Source organism: Cervus elaphus, chromosome 15, assembly GCF_910594005.1.
Source record: "Cervus elaphus chromosome 15, mCerEla1.1, whole genome shotgun sequence".
In the NCBI taxonomy this organism is placed as follows: domain Eukaryota; kingdom Metazoa; phylum Chordata; class Mammalia; order Artiodactyla; family Cervidae; genus Cervus; species Cervus elaphus.
Genome location: NC_057829.1, coordinates 13,146,938 through 13,168,295, shown reverse-complemented (window position 1 = coordinate 13,168,295; position 21,358 = coordinate 13,146,938). Strand labels below are relative to the sequence as shown.

At 49.7% G+C, this 21,358-nt stretch overlaps 2 protein-coding genes across 3 annotated transcripts in view; one reads left to right on the top strand and one right to left on the bottom strand.

Annotated features, from left to right (window-relative positions):
* Positions 1–12,226, top strand: part of PGBD5 (piggyBac transposable element derived 5) — a 122,150-nt gene extending 109,924 nt beyond the window's left edge. Inside the window, exon 8 of one of the 2 annotated variants that reach the window (XM_043926028.1) lies at positions 12,207–12,226. The gene's annotated coding sequence lies outside the window, so the exon portion shown is untranslated. Of the gene's footprint in view, positions 1–7,642; positions 7,767–12,206 lie in introns of those variants that run through there. The other variant, XM_043926027.1, reaches the window with a different exon arrangement.
* A 700-nt stretch (positions 12,227–12,926) lies between these two features.
* GALNT2 (polypeptide N-acetylgalactosaminyltransferase 2) overlaps positions 12,927–21,358 on the bottom strand; it is a 174,735-nt gene continuing 166,303 nt past the window's right edge. The window contains exons 15-16 of the mRNA XM_043926025.1: positions 19,588–19,707; positions 12,927–15,406 (exon numbers count right to left, since the gene is read on the bottom strand). Coding sequence (XP_043781960.1) covers positions 15,251–15,406; positions 19,588–19,707 — 276 coding nt within the window. The 3' untranslated portion in view covers positions 12,927–15,250. The remainder of the gene's footprint in view (positions 15,407–19,587; positions 19,708–21,358) is intronic.

Genomic DNA, 21,358 nt, shown 5'->3' with positions numbered 1-21,358 from the left:
ACCCACATTTTACATTTGTTTTTTTCTGATTGAAGTTCAGAGGGTGGAAGGGGGACTTCTGTCCCTGAGTCTCCCAGGAGCTCAGCCACCAGTCAGTGGTCCCCCAGCACCTCCCTCTCCCCAGGCTTTCCCCCCACCTCAGAGGAAGGAGGGGAGGAGGTCGGCGGGACTTCCTGACCCAGGAAGTGGGGTCTGTTAATACAGACTCAATTGGCTGGAACTGATGCTCTATTGCTTAGAACAACAAATTTGAGAACACCCTCACCTGCACCCTTTTCAGGCATCTCTTGAACAGGGGGCCCTGGGATCCTCTCTGCACCCCAACGTCCCTTACATGGAATCCAAACCTCTCCAAGCCCAGAGGCTGTTCATTTCTCTTCCTAAAATTGCATTCACTCACTAGCACCAAGGAGCTCCCTTTCCTGCTGCTGGCCCTCCATGGATCCTTTCAAGACCACAATCAAACTGTGGCCAGCACCCCTCTTGGGACCAGTGGACTAGCGGGTGTTGTTGGGTCACCCTCCCAGGGAACACCCTCACTGTAGTAACAGCCTATTAGACTGGGTCCTCATGGAAGGGGCAGCAGGGAGACTCATGACCACCCCCCTCAAGGATTTCCTGGAATTGTGTGTATGTCACCTTTCATGGCAGATAGAAATTACAGTAGCAGGTAGAGTTAAGGCTGCTAGTCAGCTGACCTTGAGATGGCAAGATTGTCCTGGGTCATCTGGGTGGGGTGGTGTAATCACAGGAGACTTTCCCAAGTGCATTCACAGAGGAGTATGTGACTATGGAAGACTATGAGAGGAACCGCTGCCAGCTTTGAAGATGGAAGTGACCAAAAGCCATGGAATATAGATAAGCTCCAGGAAGAAGCTGGGGAAGGCATGAAAATGGAATCTTCCCCCAGAGCCTCCAGAAAGGAAACTGACCCCACAGACGCCTTGGTTTTAGCTCAGTGAGACCTGCACCAGACTTCTGCACCAGGACAGGAAGACAGCATGTCTGTATCGTCTAAGCCACCTAGCTGGAGGGAATTTGTTACAGCAACCACAGGAAATGACTAGAGTGGGGACTTGAGGCCCAAGAGTGCTTTTGAGGGCAGTTGGGACATTTGGGGCTTTCTCAATAAATATGAGGGCTTCCCAGGTAGGACTAGTGGTAAAGAACGTCCTGCCAATGCAGGAGACCTAAGAGACCTGGGTTTGGTCCCTGGGTTGGGAAGATCCCCTGGAGGAGGGCACAGCATCCCACTCTAGTATTCTTGCCTGGAGAATCACATGGACAGAGGAGCCTGTTGGGCTGCAGTCCACAGGGTCACAAAGAGTCAACCATGACTGAAGTGACTTAGCATGCACGCATGCAATAAATATGGCGTTGACAGGTATTCAGCATATTATTTCTGTGGCCTCTCGGAAGAGCAGAATGAGCAGGTTTTAATGGAAGAAGCTGGAATCGGGGGATGGGTCACAGGAGGGCATCTGGCTTTGTGGTCTCCAAATACACAGAGGTCAGCATGGGTACTGCCTTCTGTGCTTCCAGTACAGCATGTGAGCTCCAACTTCTCCTTGTGGTTGGGAGGAGAGTGAGCAAAGTGACGTTTAAACAGAACTGTTCAGGGTAAAGCTACGTGACATGGATATTGTCTCAGGTGAAGCCTTTGGACTGAGCCCACCTGACTTTATCTGTAACCTAAACAAAGGATGGTAGCACAGGACAGGTGACCTGTGACCTGGTATAGGAAGAGCCCGGACCTTAAAATGCAGCCTGCTGGGACAGAGGTGCATGCCAGGCTGGAGGCACAGATGGCAGTTTGGAAGAGCCTGGAAGATGGATCTCTCTCCAGGTTTTGAACCACCTGGCCCAGGGCCCCTCCAGTCTTTCCAACTCTGCACCATTTCCCCTAGGCTGACCCTGCATTTAGGGAGGTGGAGGCAGGGCCTGGCGTTATGTTGACTGGCCACATGCCTGCAAGACGAAGTGGTTCTCATGGGATAAGAGAAAACTGGGCCTTTGAGGCAGGACCTTTGAACTGAAGCCAAGCTCTGTTGCTCACTGCGGTTGCAAATAAATTATGGATCCTCCTTGACCCCTCAGTTCATCCTCTTTTATGGAAAGATGAAGAACTACCTCACAGTGTGACTGTAAGGGTCTGGTCACAACACCCAGTGACTAGCTGAGTGTTTCCCAGGTGCCAGCCCCTGCCAGGCTCTTGATCTGCATTATCAAACAGGATAGGGTCTAGGGAAATGCTCTGGAAAGCACTGTGTTCTTCTCCTGGGGCTGCCGTAGCAAATTACTAAAATACAGGTGGCTTAAAATGACAGAAACGTATTCTCTCACAACTCTGGAGGCCACAGGTCTGAAGCCAAGATGTTGGCAGAGCTACACTCCCTCCAGGGTCTCTGAGGAGAGTCTGTTCTTTGCCTCTTCTAACTGCTGTTGGTGGCTGGCAGCCCTTGGCCAGCAGTCACAACACTCAGTTTCTGCCTCTGCCTTCATTTTACCTTTTCTTCCATGTGTGGCAACACTCCCCCGCCTCTCTCTTTTTAAAAACAATTGTTGACAAAGTCATATATATATATATATATATAGGCTTTCCTCATAGCTCAGTTGGTAAAGAATCTGCCTGCAGTGCAGGAGACCTGGGTTCAATTCTTGGAAGATCCCCTGGAGAAGGAAACGGCAACCCACTCCAGTATTCTTGCCTGGAGAATCCCATGGACAAAGGAGCCTGGTAGGCCACAGTCCATGGGGTCACAAGAGTCGGACACGCCTTAGTGACTAAACTACTACTGTTTAATTAATTTACTTATTTTTGGCTGCACTGGGCCTTCACTGCTGTGTGCAGGCTTGCAGCGAGCGGGGCGACTCTCCAGCTGCAGTGAGTGGGCTCCAGAGCACATGTGCAGCAGTTGTGGGGCAAAGGCGTTGTTGCTTTGCAGCAGGTGGGATCTACCCAGACCAGGGATCGAACCTGTGTACCCTACATTGGCAGGTGGATTCTTTACTACTAGGTCACAAGGGAATCTCCTGCTTCTCTTTTATAAGGACATTTGTTATTGGATTTAGGGCCCTCTTGGACAATCTAGGGCCATCTCTCCATATCATGATCCTTAAGTTAATCACAACTGCAGAGACCTCTTTTCTTTATGAGGTGTTGGTCCTTTATTGGACTGGAACCTGGTGGTTCAGAGTCGACGATGAGAGAGTGAAAGAAGGAAAGAGGCCAATATTCCCTGGGTTACGCAGCTGGCTTTTCGCTCCAGGGAATCAGCCAGAAATAGAGATAGAGAAAGAGAGAGAGAGAGAAAGAAAGAAAGGCAGACACGGGGACCAGAGCTCTGATGGAGCAAAGGTATTTTAATCAACATGGTGTAGGCATATATACTGTCTTACAAGGTAGTTATTCTCAGCAAAGATAAAGATTAAAATTCCAGACTTACAAAACACAAGGCAATCCCTATTAAAGAGAGAAGAGGGTACTTGTCACCATAATGAGAAACTAACAAAGGAAATGCCTGGATTCCTCAGCCCCAGGAAAGGCTGCCTCTCCTCTTAATTCCTGAATATTCAGGAATTAATAAGGGCCAGAGGATTCCTGACAATGAGGTAACATTTACAGGCTCCAGAAATTAGGAATTGGGACCTAATATCTTTGCGTGGCCACTATTCAGCCAGCCTACGACAGTCCATCCTCTGGTCCCTAAAGATTCATGTCCATCCCAACTGCAAAATATAGTCACCTCGTTCTAACATCCCCCAAAGTCTCAACCCATTCAGTATCAATTCAAGTTGAAAATCTCATTTAAATCTCATCAGCTCAAAAGTTTTCAATTAAAACATCTAAATCAGATATCAGTAAGACAATGGAAGTCAACCATCCTGGGGGAAAATAGCTCTCCTCTGCACCTGTGAAACTAGAAAATAAATTATTGATTCCCAAAATACAAATGGTGGGGCAGGCACAGAATAACAGTTATAGAAATTCTCATTCCAAAACGTGGAAAGAGGGGCCACCAATCCAAAGTCCTTTGGAAGCTCAGCAGAGCAGCTTCCATTAGGGTCAAGGTCTGGGAGTCGTCCTCTGGGGCTTGAGGGTCTATCCTCTGGTCTGTGGCTCAGACACCAGGGATTAGGATCTATTATCTTTGAAGGAAAGTGAAAGTGTTCATCACTCATTCGTGCCCCACTCTTTGCAACCCCACAGACTTGAGCCCGCCAGGCTGCTCTGTCTGTGGGATTCTGCAGGCAAGAATACTGGAGTGGGTTGCCATTCCCTTCTCCAGGGGATCTCCCTGACTCAGAGATTGAACCAAGGTCTCCTGCATTGCAGGCAGATTCTTTACTATCTGAGCCACTAGGGAAGTCTAAAAGCCTACAGCACCCGGTATTCCCGGGCGGTCTCCCGTCCAAGTACTAACCAGGCTTGGACCCTGCTTAGCTTCTGAGATCAGCTGAGTTTGGGCATGTTTGGGGTGGTTTGGCCGTAGTGGTTATTATCGACTCTGCTGCTAGTACCATACTGGTGTCAGTTGTTCAAAGTGTGTTTTCTCATAAGAGTGTGTTAGAATATAATTTAGCACAATTGCATTCTACTAGTAGACAATTCTGACTGATGATCATCATACAGGCTGCCTGGGCCTCACTGCACCAAACTTTTCCCTTTTTCCTTTCTGGCCTGGGGGTCAGCTTGAGGACAGCCATTCATGCTGGTTGTTTTTTTGTTTTTTTTTTCCATCCTGTGCAAAGGCCTCAGCAAATGCAACCACCCCAGCCCTCCGCAGGCCCCCTTGCATTCTGAGGAGCAGGGTGGGGAGGAGGTACTCTCGTTTCTTTGAGCAGCCACCTGTTGGTTCATAGCAACCTGTAAGGCAAATTGGTTTGCACAGGGAAGTGACCGCTGAGCCGGGTGCCCAGCCCTGCCGAGCCACCAAGTCTGAGCTCTTCCATCACCTTGGCCCCCGGAGAGGGGACTATCCCAGGAGGAATCCCACAGATTCCTCTTGGGAGGTCCTGTCCACAATGTCCCCCTCACCCCCATGGTGCCTTGGAAGGACCCAGACGTCACATGTTCTGAAGAAGCCAGCCAAGTCCCTGCAGAGCAGGAAAGAGGCAGGTTGGGATGTGGCCTTGTGGTGTGAACGTTCCTGGGAATAGCAGGCCCTCCTCCCAATCACAGATCCATCTCCTTCTGTTCAGCTCCTGGGACACCGGGTGTCCGGAGCCCGCAGGTGTGACTGGAGCTGTGCCCCACGTTCGTGTTCCCCGTCCCCCTGCTCACCTCCCTCCTCTCTAGATTTCTCTCCAGCTGTCTGGTGCTGCCCAGCGCCCCCGTAGCCTCTTCTGGGGGCCTCCTCAGAACCCGTCTGTCTGTGTCCTCAGAGCCCGGGGCCTAATCTGGATTCAAGCCTGGTGTCTGGCTTAGCCCATGTGCAACGAGAATCGTGTGTTTTCCTAACAGGAAAATGCCTCAATAACAAACGTCTTAGGAAGAAGCCTTCACTAGCCTCCTGGAGAGAAGGGCTCTTCCTTTCCACAGTGATGGGTGACTCACAGAAAGAGCCCTGGGCCAGGCGTTGGCAGAGTCTCTAAGGACCCCCATGGCCCCATCTTGTGATTGAATAGAGGTCTGGCTCTTCTGCAGGAGTCCGCCCACTCTGGCTGCCTATGAGGCTGTCATTTGGTTATCAAGGGAGCTTGGTGAGTGATTAGTTGATGCTCAAATTAAAAAGCAGTGTGGTCTTCCCTTCGGTAAGATTCTTGTATCCATTGAGAGATGGATTTTCATGCGAATGCTGCAGGTGGTGTGACAGACTGCTGGGCAGTGGTAGTCTGAGGTGAAGGGATCGTCTGAAGTCTGTCAGTCCCATCACCGGGCAACCTCTCATGGAAGAGCTGACTTTGGACCCTGGCCACCGGAATGCAGACACAGACCTTGCCACCTGGTCCTTCATCAATGGTGTGATCACAGGCATATTGGAGACCCTCCCTGCCACCACAGGCTTCTAAATGTAGAGAAGGCCCTCACCATCTGGATCCTCTGTCTCTGGGGCTAACTTAGTTAAAATAAAAGGAAGCAGTGGTGAAAGACCATGTTAGGGAGGAAAAGTCTGAGTTTTATTGAGAGAGATGCAGCTAATAAAATTCAGGTCAGGTATGTGAGACTCAAGCTGCAGGTCTGAGCAGCTCCTTCCCCAAAACTATCTTCATGAAAAGAGACTTAACAGACAAGAGCATTTCTCACTGGCAGCTCTGCCCCTCACCCTCCCTGGATGACAGCCATCATCCTCTCAGGAGCCCTGCTGTCCCAGGAAGAGGGGGGCATGGTGGATGTTTCCCAGAGTGGGGGTCAGGCTGGCCAACAAGCCCAGGGCCTCAGGAACCCTCCTCCTCCACTTCCCCACACACTCCTTGTAGCCTGGAGCACAGGGGTAAAGGCGGCCTATATACAGGGACAGAGGGACATGTGGGGAGTTCCAGCTGCAGGGCTTGTTGGAGCAGCCAGCATCCCGGTTGGGTCCTCACTGCTTCCCCTAAAGAACTGGCCCAAAGCCCATACAGTTCCTTATGATGCTGATACCAGTAACCAACTCAGCGATCAGCAGAGACCAAAGGAAGAATCTGCACTCAAGTGCTTTCTTTAAACACATCTTTCAGTTCTAGTCCATCCTCCTTCCAGGAAGGTGGTGGAAGTGGGCCTATCTTAGTTTATTTATCACCAAACTCCCTGATCCAGGAGAGGAAGATCAGGGCTGGTTAGAAGGTTGGAGTCACATACAGACCTTCTCTCACAGTTCAGGAACCAGTGTTAGCCTCAAGCCAGTGCCCAGGAGCCACTTGGGGCTGGATTCTTCAGTCCCTGCTTGGATCAAGCCATTTTTTTGCCCCCAAGAAGCTAGTTGTCCATGTTTGAATACTTTTTGCAAGTCTTATTCAATTTATCACCTACTTTGATCTTTAGCGTAAGTTGTGTCACTCAAGGCCTCTGACCCTAAGGATTCCAAGTTGAAATCACAAAATGCAGACCTATCATATGAAGTCCCTCTGAGTCCCAGATGAGGCAAGTGGTTTCCTATGAAGCAGGCTGGAGCAAAGGCACAGCAGGAGAATCACACTGTCCTATCCTCTCCCCATTTTCCTGATGAGAAAACAGAGCAGAGAGGTTGAAACACCAAGATCATATAATCAGTGCTCAAGCTGGAGCCCATGAAGCTGGCCATACAGCAGTCTGGCTCCAGAATCCACAATCTAAACACCACCCTCGACCGCTCCACAAGGCCACCAGAGGATGCAGCAGCCAGCATTTACATGAGGACGTGTGGGACGTTCCACCATCTGACAAGGGCTGCAAGCTAGTCATGGTCTGAACCAAGGGGTGTGCTTCTCACAGTGTGGTCCTAGGAACCACTGGGAGAGTTTGTTGGAAATGCAGATTCTCAGAGAATTAGCAGTTTGGAGCGTGGGGGCCCAAGAGATTCCAATGCCCTGAAGTTTGAAAAGCTGGTCCAGTTCACAATGATCCAATTCACAAAAGCCAGCCACAATGATTCTTCCTTGGGAAACCCTGCGGACACAGCAATGCTTGCCTCACTGGTCTTGGACTGGTGTGACATCAATTTTTTGTTTGTTTGTTTTTCAGCTCCCAGAGGAATTGAAATATGTGGCAAGATTTGAGAATTACACATGTCATACAAAGGGCAGGATTTTGAAGTCTGAGAACTGGGCTCAAATGATTTCTCTGCTGATCACTGAGTGACCGCTACATGACTCAACTCTTAAACATTCAGTGTTCCACTTTGCTCATCTGCTGTGGGGTGGGTAGAAGTGAGGATTGAAGGAGAGCACTCATAAGGCAGTGAGCACGGTTTCCGGCCACCCACAGGCCCCATCTTTCAATCAGCAGCCTCCCCAGGCTCCCCAACTGGTGCCCGAGCACTCTGAGAGTGTTTGAAGGAGAGCTGGGATGCTGGGGGTTCATCACAGGTTATGACGTTAAAGAAGTTGTCTAGTGCTGAGGGTTGACCCTGCAGACGTGTGTACTCTAGGACATCTGGTTTGGAACTGGTGGGAGACCAGTCTGAGCTGCACATGGGTTTGGGAATTCATGAGGGCAAAAGCCTGAATTAGTCTTCCAGAGCTGCTACAACAAAGAAGAGTGGTGGGGAAGGCACAGGATAGACATTCCCTTTCCAAAAGGGAGACATTGGAAAGAAGAAAGTGGTAACAGTGCAAAGGAAGTCTAAAACCTTCCATTAGAAAGACAAACTCCATTAGACTATAAAGGTTAAGAACAATCCTCTTTGATACTACAAAGAAAGAAAATTACAGGCCAATATCTTTGATAAATATAGATGCAAAAATCCTCAACAAAATATTAACAAGTTCAACAATATATAAAAGAGGTCATACACCATGATCAAGTAGGGTTTATCCTAGAGATGCAAGGATGCTTCAATATCCTCAAATTAATCATTGTGATACATATACCACATTAACAAAAGCAAGGATAAAAATCACATGATTATCTCAAAAGACACTGAAAAAACATTTGACAAAATTCCATTCAAAATAAAACCTCTGATCATAGTTGGTATAGAGGGAACATCTATAAGTTGTGTCTGACTCTTCTGCAACCTCATGGACTCCTCTGTCCATGGGATTTCCCAGGCAAGAATACTGGAGAGTGGGTTCCCATTCCCTTCTCTGGGGGATCTTCCTGACCCAGGGATTGAACCTGGGTGAGGATTCTTTAGCATTGAGCCACCAGGAAAACCCCAGAGGGAACATGTCTCAACATCATAAAAGTCACCTATGACAAACCCACAGTTAATATTATACTCAACAGTGAAAACCTGAAAGCCTTTCCTCTAAAATTAGAAATAAGATAGGATGCACACTCTTGCCACTTCTATGATGCATAGCATCAAAAATCTTAGCCACAGCAATGAGAAAAGAAAGAAAGAAAAAAAGGTATTCAAATTGGAAAGGAAGAAGTAAATCTATCACTATTTGCAGATGATATGATGCTATATATAGAAAACACTAAATAAAGCCTTCACTGAAAAATTTTTTGAGCTAATAAATCAATTCAGTAAAGTTGCAGGATACAAGGATTAATATATAGAAATCTGTTGCTTTCCTATACATTAATAATGAACTATCAGAAAAGGAATTCAAGGAAACAATCCCATTTACAATTGCAGCAAAAAGAATAGAATACAAAGGGATAAACTTAACCAAGGAAGTGAAAGACCTATACTCTGAAAAGTATAAAATATTGATTTTATAATATCAAATTGATAAAACTGAATGATACAAAGAAATCACAAAAGTATCCCATATTCTTGGATTGGAAGAATTAATATTGTCGAAATGTCCATTCTACCCAAAGCAATCCACAGATGTAATGCAATCCATATCAAAGTACCCATTACATTTTTCACATAAATAGAATGAATAATTCTAAAATTTATATGGAAACTTAAAAACCCTGAATAACCAAAGCAAACTTGAGAAAAAAAACAAAGCTGGACTTATCACACTTCCTGACTTCAGACTATACTACAAAGCTACAGCAATCAAAATAGTATGTTTCTGGCACAAACACAGACACATAGATCAATGGAATAGAATAGAGAGCCCGGAAATAAACCCATGCACTTACGGTCAGTTAATCTATGACAAAGAAGGCAAGAATATACAATGAAGAAAAAATAGTCTCTTCAATACTTGGTGTTGGGAAAACTGGACAGCTACATCTAAAAGAATGAAATTAGAACAATTTTCTCACACCATATACAAAAATAAACTGAAAATGTGCTAAAGACCTAAATGTAAGACTGGAAACTATAAAACTCCTAGAAGAAAACACATGCAGAACACTCTTTGACAGAAATTGTGACAATATTTTTAAGGATCTGTCTCCTTAGGCAAAGGCGACAAAAGAAACAATAAACAAATGTGACCTAATTAAACTTAAAAATTTTTGCCCAGCAAAGGAAACCATTGACAAAATGAAAAGACAACCTACTGAATGGGAGAAAATATTTGCAAATGATATGACCAACAAGAAGTAAATATCCCAAATATATAAACAGCTCATACAACTCAATATCAAAAACAAAACAAAACTAACTTGAATAAACAAATGAGAAAAGGGAACTTCAGTACACTGTTGGCGGGAGTGTAAACTGATGCAACCACTATGGGAAAACAGAATGGGGTTCCCTCAAAATACAAAAAGAGAACTACCACATAATCTAGCGATCTAGCTCCTGGGTATATGTCTGAAAAAAACAAAAACACTAATTCAAAAAGATACAAGTACCCCGTGTTCATAGCAGAATTATTTATAATTACCAAGATATGAACTTGGAGAAGGAAGTGGCAACCAACTCGAGTATTCTCGCCTAGAAAATTCCATGGACAGAGGAGCCTGGTGGATGGGAGTCCATGCGGTCACAAAAATTGGACATGACTTAGCAAATGAGCACACACACACCAAGATATGGAACCAACCTGTGTCCATCAACGGAAGAATGGACAAAGAAAATGTGGTGTTCTATACAGAATACTACTCAGCCATAAAAAAGAATGAAATTTTACTTCTGCTTCATTGAATATGCTAAAGCCTTTGACTGTGTGGACATGAGCGTGCACTATTTAACACATTAAGAAACACATACTATAAAAATATTTTGATAACCATATCATTAGTTGTCTTGGTGATCTCAAGACATGAGTCTCACTCACTTGAAAACAAAGGGGCCCCACATTGCCAGCAGACACCAGAGGACCAGGGTGAAGCCTCCTCTTATGACGGATGCAGGAACCTGTGACCGTGTGGCCACCCTGCCCATCCAGCTGCTTCCAGAATTCTTCTAGGGATGACAAGTGTGGTGGGCGCTGTGTTTGCCTGAGCAACTGCCCCTCCCTGTCCTCCTGGCCAGCAGATCTGCCCAGGAGTGAGGATGGTGGTGCTGGGAGGTGACTGCTGCCCACTGCCCAGGCACATGAACACTTGCTTTTCACTGAGTGCGTTTCTGGATCTAGGTGGGAGCTGGCAGGGGGTGGTCAGGCAGAAAGCAATTTGTTCACAATGATATCAAGTCCCAGGATCAACTTGGAACTCTCACCCCGGGGCTTCTCGTTTTACGAGATAATAAATGTTTCTTAATTTACATTGCATGTAGTTGGGATTTCTGACATTCTTAACGGAAAGTGCTTCAATAGAGAAGTCTGTACAATTCAAGAGCACCATGGACAGTTAATTTCTGGAAGCTGTTCAGAAACCCTGCACCGTTCTGAGTTCCCATGTCTTGGCCCTCGATGGAGGACCCTCCCCTTAACCACCCCAAAGATTATCTCCATTACCTTCAGGAGGCCAGGGCCTTTCTAAGACTCAATCTATTTCCCTAACTGTGTTCAGTGTGGTTCACAATCTGATGGCTCTGGATGTAACCTGGGGCGGGGACCAGTGATGGTCTTTTCTGCAGCCTCCGCCCAGCATCCAGGCTGGGCCCACAGGTGCCCAGGCAGGGGCTGCTGGGCGAATATGTCTGACTACTTCTTTTGTAAATAGGATGTTTATCATATCCAGGTACACATAATACATAAATCAAATACATATATATTGTATCATCAGTAAGTTGCTCAGGAATATATAAGAACATCTGTGAAGAGAATCTTCTTCTTTTAGGAGAGTCCATGGACAGAAGAGGGCATGTGAATGTTTTATTTTTCTGGCTGAATGTTTCTCAGAATGTGAAACATATTGCAGAATCTAATTGGGATAAGATGAGTTGGGATAAGTACTTTGCTCTATTTTTGCAAATCTGACCCTCCCGGCTCCAGCCCATGGCTCGTATAGCTCCCTTCTCCCCAGAAATGGCCTCCACCACTGACCAGACTTACTCAATCTTGTGTCTAAATACCGTACCTGGAGCCTGCTGGACACTCTGCTTATTCCCTTTTTCCAGCATTTAACGTTTCCTCCCCTCCTAGGTCTTCAGGGTATCAGTGCAACATAGTTTTTCAGAAAATATTTACTGGATGAATGAACTTTTCCCTGCAGCTAAAGCAGGAAACACCCATATACACACACACACACACACACACACACACGCATGCATGCACACATGATTCCTAAAGGCCCCTAATGTATACTGCACAATTATGCTAAGAGAGCTCTTTTTGTTTCTCAGATGGCAGGGGAGCAAATTTTGGTTGCCTCAATTAATGGAGAAAGACGATGCAGAACGGGGCCTTCAGAAAGTTCAAAGCACTCACTGGTGAATCTTTTCAGCCTCCCCAACCTCACTGCAAATTGCTAAAGAACTGGCAATGTTGTGTTTCCGTGACACACCTGTGGGGCTGCTCAAAGGCTGAGGATGAGAGGGAAGAACCCAGCCAGCCTGGAATGGAAGTGGAGAGCCCAGGTAACTGGTGAATAGTACAAGGATTTAAAATACTGTAAAAGCTGTGATGACATCAGCCCCCTTACCCCTCCCCTGCCCTCTGTAGAGGGCAGGCTCTGGGCCTCAGTGCCCGAGGCTGACTGGTGAGTACTTAGAGTGGTGTGACCTTGGGCAGATTAGCCTGTGACCTTGAGGAGGCTCATGGCTTCAAGAATCAGCTTCCCAAACCAACTGTAAAACGCAGCCCAAAATACTATCCCCCCAGGTGACTGAAGAGACAATTAGGATGTATTTAAGTGCTCCACATGGGGCCTGGCACACAAATGGTAATGGTCATTATTACAAATAAGAATAAATGTCAAAAGGTGAATGCATTTTAAGAGTGTGATAAGAAATGGTACTTGAGCAGCACCCCTACCCCACCCAAGACAGACCATAATCACAGTCCCCAAACATCGGTCTCATCCATCCGATAAAGACCAAGAGTGACTGCAGCCGCCAGCAGGGTGTATCTATAAAGTATCTTCTCTTTATTTAAGTTAACAATTTTCAAGGATGGTTTCCATCTATAAAATGGACAAAGTACAAGCTCTGTACAGCAGTTCTTTTTAAAAATCAACTGGAAAAAAATTACCAAACTATATTTGGAATCTGCAAAACATACTCACAGACACCATCATTTTAGCTTTTATGAAGACACAACAAGGACCAGCACAGAGAAGACAGCTAATTTTGCCACGCTTTGCTCAAAGGGCTCTTAGGAAAGAAACTTGACTTGTGGAAATGGGAGCGGGAGGGTGGGCAGTCCCAATGACGGACAAGCAATGCAGCCACAGGAGAGTCACTTTGGCGCACTGCGTCATGTAAACAGGGCTCACCCCAGAGAGCCCTCCCCGCCCACCTCTGCTCACAGCGCCCACACCATCCACGGCTACCACCCCGGCCAGTCAGCAATGGGGAGTGGCCCCCAGTGACCAGGGGACCCATCCTGATGTGACCAAGCTTGGTGAGACCTCTGGGTGGGGGGCAGGTGTGTGGGCCAAAGATTTGTCAAGAATCTGATGACAATTTGCTTCACTTGAAAGCCAAATTTAATTTCCATCCATGGGGCTTTTTTTTTTCCTAACAGTAGTAGTAGCCTGACCATGGATCCCAAGGGCTGGGTGACTGCTTCCTGGCCCACCTGCAGTCAGCAGCCTTGCACAGGTATCCAGGACTCAGCCCAAGAGCTTACCGGTGGTCAAGATCAGCCTCCGAAGATAGAGGTGTGCAGAGTTAATCCAACCATGGCCTCCCTGTCTGCTGAAAATACACCTGGTTGGTTGGCAGGGGGCAAAAATGCACAGGACAAAGTCACCCAGCCAGGCCTCCAGGCCTGAGCACACTGTCACGAAGCAAACCCACGTGGGGCTTTTGCAGTGGAGGGAGAAAGACCAACCTCCCCTTTCCTAGAAGAAACAGGCAGGAAGGAGCTGCACCTGGCAGACTGTCTACCTGGCAGAACCCTTTGGGGCCACTTCTCTGTGACCACCCAGTCCCTCCAGAGGGGCCAGGACATGTGCCCGTGCGACGCCTCATCGTGTCTGGGCACCTGTGCGCTGAAGCGTTGGGCCAGGGAGCGCAGGAAGACAGGAGGGCAGTAATCCTGGGAGTGACTGGGGCGCCCTCCTGTGGGCGCTGCAGCTGGGCCACTGCTGAGTGTGAGCCCCTCAGAGGCCAGGAGGGCTCTGCGGGGCCAGGCCAGGGGTCAGGGCAGTGCTCAGGCCTCTTCCTGCTTGACTTTTAGTTTACAACTGGCTCGTGTTTTATGCTGACACAAGCCTCCTTCCTAAGCCACAAAGCTCCTGTTTGTACCCTGAATCCTCAGTGTCAACGAGCAGGTGTTCACTTTTCCTAATTCTTGACCCAAAGGTCCTGAGGCAGGCGGGACAGGGCCCAGCGCACCTGGGCCCTCACACGGAGCCCCATGCTGCCTGTGACAGCTTCCCACCATCACTGGGAGCTGGGAGATTGTTTTTTACTCACTTTATCCTTAGAGAAAAGAAATTTAATTTACAGAGACCCAAAGCAATATCTGTCTAAATAAGTAACCCGTCCAGGGTTTACAGACACCAAGGGCACAAAAAGTGGATTTCAACCCACAGCGTGACTCCCAGCTGAAGCCAGACCGAGATGCCGGGATGGGGGCCTCCGAGCAGCGCTAGCCTCCGGGGAGTGGAGGGGGGACCGCGCAGCGGGCGCGGGGGCACCACCTCACCTATAAGGCTCTGGGGGCAACGGGAGCCCCTTCCTCCCGCCGGCCCCTCCTCCTCACGGCTATGATGGGCTTTGTGGAGAATTTACAAGATGAGGATGACTTACAGAAACCATAGGAACTGACCGTACATTCTCTCCTCATATATCTGGGTTTAGTGTCCACCGTGGAAAAGTTCATATCCAAAGAGAGCAGGTACACCACGTGGAAGCGGTCTGCGCTGGTAAGACAGTTGGGAGGCAGGGAGGGGGAACGCCGAGGCCGTGGCCGGGGTGGACCCCGCACGGGACGTCTGGGTCCGGGCGGAGGCAGGAGAGGCCGCCTCGCTGTGCGGCAGGGCGCCCGTTCTCTCCCAGTCCGCGGGCTCGGAGCTCCGCAGCAGCGCTGGGCGGGCGGGGCGCAGGGCCGCGGAGGGCGCGGCAGCCCCTTCTCCTCGCCGCCTGCACCGCGCTGAGGTCTCCCGACCGGCAGACCATGATGGAATACTGAGGTATATAGTTTCTCGGAAAGTTTCAGAAACAGACTTGATGACGTGCTCGCCGCCGGGTGGCCGGGCGCGGGCAGACGGGAGGCCCCACTACGGCTGCAGGTTGAGCGAGAACTTCCACTGCTGCGACAGCGCCGGCCCGCACACCTCCACGCTCAGGCCGCCTGTCTTGGCCGCGCGGCTGTCCAGGCACAGGTTGCTGCCCACATGCCGCAGCTTGGAATTGCCCTCGATCTGCTCCCATTTCTGCAAAAGACAGGAGGACACTTTCCAACACGGCTGCCGACAGGGGAGGGCGCGGGGGTCTGCTCTCCGGGTCTGCCGGCTCCGCTCAGGGCAAGGTCTCTGACTACAACGGACAGGAGGTCACGGCAGTACTGGGGCAGAACAGATGTCTCTGAGGGCCTAGAAGAGACCAGCGCTCTCCACTGGGCTTGCAGCTCAAACCTCTTCTCTGGAGACCGCTTTCCTGCCCCATCCTTCCCCCTCTTTGCGTGTCTCCTCATCCAAGCCCTGGGCTCAGGGTCCTTGTTCCTTAGTCTTAACAAGGACCACACAGGAGGATTTCCGGAAGGGCCTTTGTGTTCATTCACAAGGAGGGCCTCATCTGAGGGTATTTCCCCTGAGGAAGGAGCCACAGGACCCAGGCTGGCTCCAGGAGGGCCCAGGCTGCCCCGGCTGTTGAAGGCAGCTCTGCCCAGGCCCGGGGCCGGTCACCTCCGAGTGCCCACTTACACGCAGCCAAGTGTGAGGGAAGGGGATGCCGGTATGGATGGAATGCTGTGCTGGGGAGCCCACTTCTCCACCATCTGTGGTCTTACCCTCTCCACCTTGGTGGGCATGAGAAGCCCATCTCAGGCACCCTGAGTCTCCAGGTACAGCCTGCCAAGTTCCACATGCACTGTCCAGGGTGTAACACCATACTCCTGTGTGAACACACTGGTGCCCCACTAAACCCAGACCAGCCCACCAGGTAAACCAGAAAACAAGCCCACAGCCCAGCTGTGGGAAACCTGAGGGCCTCTCACCCTGTTGTTCGTCCCCATGTAAAAGTCTCTAATGTTTGTTCTTAAAAAAAAAGTAACATGCTTTTTTCTTTCAAAAGCTCTCCCTTCATTAATGCAGGCTGTGATTCTAATTAATTTTTTACACTCTGTGCACTGAGGCTCCTTCCTGTCGGTAGTTTTGCAAATCCTTTGGACACCATGGAATTCAATTTTCTTCCTCTTGCTTTCATTTGTCCTTTGCTTTCATATGTCCTCTGCATTTGCAGAGTCAAAACACAAACACACCGATGTGCCTGGAAGCCAAATATTTCAACTGGCAAGACAGTGCAGCTTCGAGACAGAACTCTCTGAGGAGCCTCCTCTCAAAGGGCAAGTGACTAAGGTGGGAAAGAGGCACAGCAAGGTGGGGAGGAGCCCTCCACTGGGACTGGCTACACAGGGCTCTGCAGGGATGCGCTGTGGGGACCTGGGATGCTGCTGACCCAGCTGCTGGCCGTGGGCTTTGCCAACAATGAAATGCAGTGCGATCTGATGAGCAGGGGGAGGCGGCTGCTACCTGCCCATCACCTCCCCCTCCACTCCTCTCCTTCATTGTCACTCCTCCTGCTATTTTCCTGCTGTCATGTGAAGTGTGTTTGTACTGCCAACATCCATGTGTCACTCTGAGTGGCCAGGACCCATCTGACAAAGAATGTGGGATGGATGGACCGTGACTATTCTCTCAGTGAGCTCTGCCTGTGTCACAGCATCAGCCAGATGGAGGGCTTAAAAAATGCTGAAACCCCAGCTCCCTCAGCAGAAGGCAGCCTCAAGCCCTGGACCCAGAGGGCTGTGGTGGGGCGGGCAGACTTCTCAGATGCTGAGGGTCCACTGAAGGGCCACACCTTCTCTATCAGGCAAGCTCGCACTGTAGGAGACTCCTCCAGAGATGGAGCGTCTGTATGTCTGTAACAAAGGCTTGGAGTTCAGATAAGGTCATCACTTTATCCCTCCTCCATGCACAGACGGCCCTGCTCTGACATCCAGGCAGCACACCTGGCCTGACTCGTGTTTTCCTGATGCCGACCGGCAGGTCCCAGGAGATAGGGGCAGGAACAGCGACTCCCTTGTTTAACAGTCCCTCCTTCTCATCTGAGTGCCACAGACATCAAAACAGACAGGCATTTAAGGACCTGCTGGGGTTCTGCAGAGCAGGGCGGGGGGCACCCAGAATCAGGCGGGAGGGACAGAGGAGAGACTTTGCAAGTGTTTCCGGACACCTGGGATCCAAGCAAGGGGCCTGATCTGGGCTGCAGTGTCCTGGGGACCCTTCTATGAAGTGAGTGCTGGTAGGAAACCCGCGTGGGGTCCTGGCTCCAGTAGGCCCCAGGCCTCAGTTTCCCTAGACCTGCCTGTCTCATGAGGAGGGACAGAAGAGAATAAGCCCAGGCTCCCTGTGGGCACATGGGAACATCATTTACGGGCTGCACTAGTCTCTTCCCCTGGGCTCAAAAAAGGCTTTGCCCCCAAGGCACCACCAGGGCGCAGATCAGAGAATACCAGCTAAAAAATGTAAATGTACATTCTGAACGGTTTGAAAAAGGTAACTTGGGTGTGTCTGTAACATATATATTTGCACCTTAATCGTTTACAATTTATAAATTTAAAAAGGAAAAATATTTAATGAATAAACAAAAATGTGGAACTTCTCTTCAAAATGTCCATTGGTGGAGGCCTTCCCTGGTGGTCCAGGGGTTAGGACTCTGTACTTCCACTGCAGGGAGCACGACTCCATCCCTGGTCAGGGAACTAAGATCCCACATGCAGCCCCGTCAGTGCGCCCCACCAGCAGTGAGGCCAACTGGACCAGTGGAAGTTCAGTTTTGCTTCAAAAATGAGTCTATGACTTTACTCATGAGTACTTAGGGAAATAGTGACCTACAAACCAGCCTAGAAAAGACAGCAAGGTTCATGATAATAAGGACGTGTGTGTGTGTGTTTAAATTGAATTTTCATTCCAAAGACTAATGCGTAGAAAGAAAATAGCCAAAACTAAAAACAACTGCCTTAACTGGAACTTAGAAGTAGTTGATTTGCAGGTGAGCAAACAGTAGGTGACAGTCTTGGCACTCTGATAACAGCTGTAACCAAGAAGGCATAAAAATAACCAATGTCCTGATACATAATATGGATGTGCAGCATTTACAGTAAATGACAAGAAAGGGAGAAAGAAAGGAAAAGGAAAAGAAAAATAAATCCACAAAACCCCCAAACTCAGAAATTAACAGTAATTTAAGTACATACCATAGTGAAGACTTTTGGTAGCAACATTTTCACAATTCTTAAAATGAGAGTCTTCAAAAGTACTTAAGTTCAAAAGCTAAAAAAACTGAAGAGGGAATAGTTACACTGGCTTAGAAGAGCTGCCACCTGTCACAAGGATGACAATCAGCCCTAGTTCCAAACACAGTGATAACCAGTGCAGCCAAAAAAACAACGTCCAGGGGTGTGGGGAGGAGAATAAGCCACATTAGGCCTCTGGCTTCAGAAATAAACGGCTCTTTATAGTGTTTTATAAAATACAGGTCTTTCCTTTCAGGGTTGGGGGTTCATCAGCAAGGAAGTGAAACACCTCCTCTGAGGTGATATTATCATGAGCTTCACTATCTTTTCTAGGCTGGTTCATAGGTCACTGTCTCACTAACTTCTCATGAGTAAAGTCATGAACTCTCATCTTTAAAGCAAAACTGAACTCCATTGGTTCGGCCAGCCTGGTTCCTGGCGGGCTGCCCTGGGCCGCTCCAGTGCTGTGGAGAAGCCAGGGGCCGGGCGGGACTCCACCAGGTCACTCCCTGGTCTAGGGCCAGGGGTCTGTGCCTCCAGGCAGGGCGGCGGCAGGGAACCGCAATCCACGCACCCCGGCCACCAGCACCCCCATGCCTGGGGTGCGCCCAGGCACCGCCAGACACAGTCTTTCCTGGTGCACGAGGCCTAGCTCAGGGAGGGCCCGGCCTAGCTCATCCGGCCCCCAGGACGAGCGGGAACCCCCTCTGGTGCTGGGACTCCCACCCCAGCGCCCAGCCCTTGTAGATCCGCACAGGAGTTGGACACGTAGCCGCAAAGCACAGTCCTGCCCCTGCAGCCTACGAAAGGGGAGGCTCAACATAAACATGAATGCAAAGGTGGTGGGAGAAATACCTAGGATGGTGAGCTCTGGCAGAAGCGGCCCCCCAGCAGATGGACTGGCCTGTGTGACACCCACCCCATGCTCCTCACAGTGATCCCAGGCAGGATGTGCTGGGTGTTCACAGCTTGTCAGGGGCTCCACGTGGGGACACAAGACAGCACCAGTCACAGGTGCCCCCAGTGAACACCAGGCCCTGGGAGCCTGGCCCTGAGGCAGGGCGGTGCTGGCTCGGGCTCGTCCCCACTGGCACCTACCTGCCTGCTGTCGTTCTCCCGGCAGCCCTGCAGCTTTATGAGGGAGCCAGGCGCTCGGTCCACCACGGTCAGGCACAAGTCCATGTGCTTCACCGACTTTTCCTTGGTAAGGGCCCATTCCTGCAACACAAACCCGAGGTCAGGGCTTGGCCCATGGGGTGAGGATGCAGCGAGGAAGGGCCCCAGAAGGGAGGCATGCAGGGAACAGGCTTCAGGAGCCCCAGCCAGCTCAGGGCCAGCAAAGGACTTTGTGCCCAAGAGCAAGTCTCCAACAGGAGTGTCAGGAGCTTCACCTCTGAGCATGAGGCCAACGCCAGTAAGTACTTCAGCACAAACACAGGCTAGCGCTCCACACCCCATCTTCCATCATTAACTGTGAGCTGTGAACACTGCAGCCCCAGCTTGTCACCCACGGGAGGACAGTTAGGGCCAATGTTTCCTTGGAATGACTCTGACGTGACACAGGTACAGTTTGGAAACAGCATTTATGGCTGTGGCTGTCCTGTGTGAAATCATAAACCACATATAGCACATTCAGCCTTACCGCCAACCACTAAGCCAGGCTACTGATGCTTGTGAAGCCCTGTGAGCGCCCTACGAATGGACCTAGGTCTTTGCCCGCACATGGCACAACCAGCCCTGGGTGCCTAGAATATGCCTGGCTCTGTTCTAAGCCCTTTATACAACAGTCCCACGAGAGGCTATTATTAACCCCATTTTACAGATGAGAAAACTGAGCCAGAAAGTGCTGAAATAGCTTGCATATGATCTTAAAGAATAGACATACATGTGCACACGCACAAACACAAACACACACACACACACACACACACACACCCCTTAAGAGCTGAGAGCAGAACCCTTCATTCTGAATACTAAACAAGAGCATGTGAAGGGTAGGAGGCTGAGAAGGGGACACGATGGGTGAGTATGACCACAGGCAGGAGAGGCGGTGGGGAGCCTGCTCTGGGCAGGGCCACAGTGGAGGCAGGAGGACAAGGCTTCTGACCTTCACTCTAGGACTCGATGCGTGCAAAAGGATAAAACCCACATGAGCCCCCAGGATCTAGAGCCTTTTGTAACTCAGAATCCCTCAGGAGGCGCCCTCCCTGCTTCTTCTGTACCCCCAGGAAAGCCGCTGTAAGTCAATCTGTCTATTCACCTGTCCACTCATCCACCCAGTGCCTGGCCGCTAAGTGCCCGCAGTGACTCAGGTGCTCTCTGGGGGCTGGACCCAGGGCAGGGAACACACAGGCCAGGCCCTGCTCCCAGAGGCTGTGTTCCTTCTGGGGAGAGAGGGTATCACCCTAGCGCTTGTGCTGTGTAACATGAGGCACCGTGAGTGCTATGCAGAGATTGTTTTCCCGTTCTCTGCTCGCAGGGGACAGAGCTAAGGGAAGAATGCAGAATCTTTTAAAGAAGCCTCATTGCTCCTCACCTAAACCACCTCGGAGCAGATGGTTTGTTATCAGGACAATGTTAACATCTGGGGGCCACACATGTACTCCCGACCCACTCAGCAGTGAGACACGAGTCCAGCTCAGGGGGTGAGTGTGGGGGCAAAGGCTTGGGCCTCATCCAGGAAAGGGAGGGAGAGCCCCTGGGCCATGGGGGGGCTTCCTTGTCCCCTGACAGGGGTTCAGACTAGGCAGCCCCCTCGGATCCCTGAGCTTCAACTTTCTTGCCTTCCGATTAGTGTTTCTCAAAGCGAACTCCAGTAGGAATTCTAGGAAAAGTTGCTTCCAGGTCAAGTAAATTTGGAAAACACTGA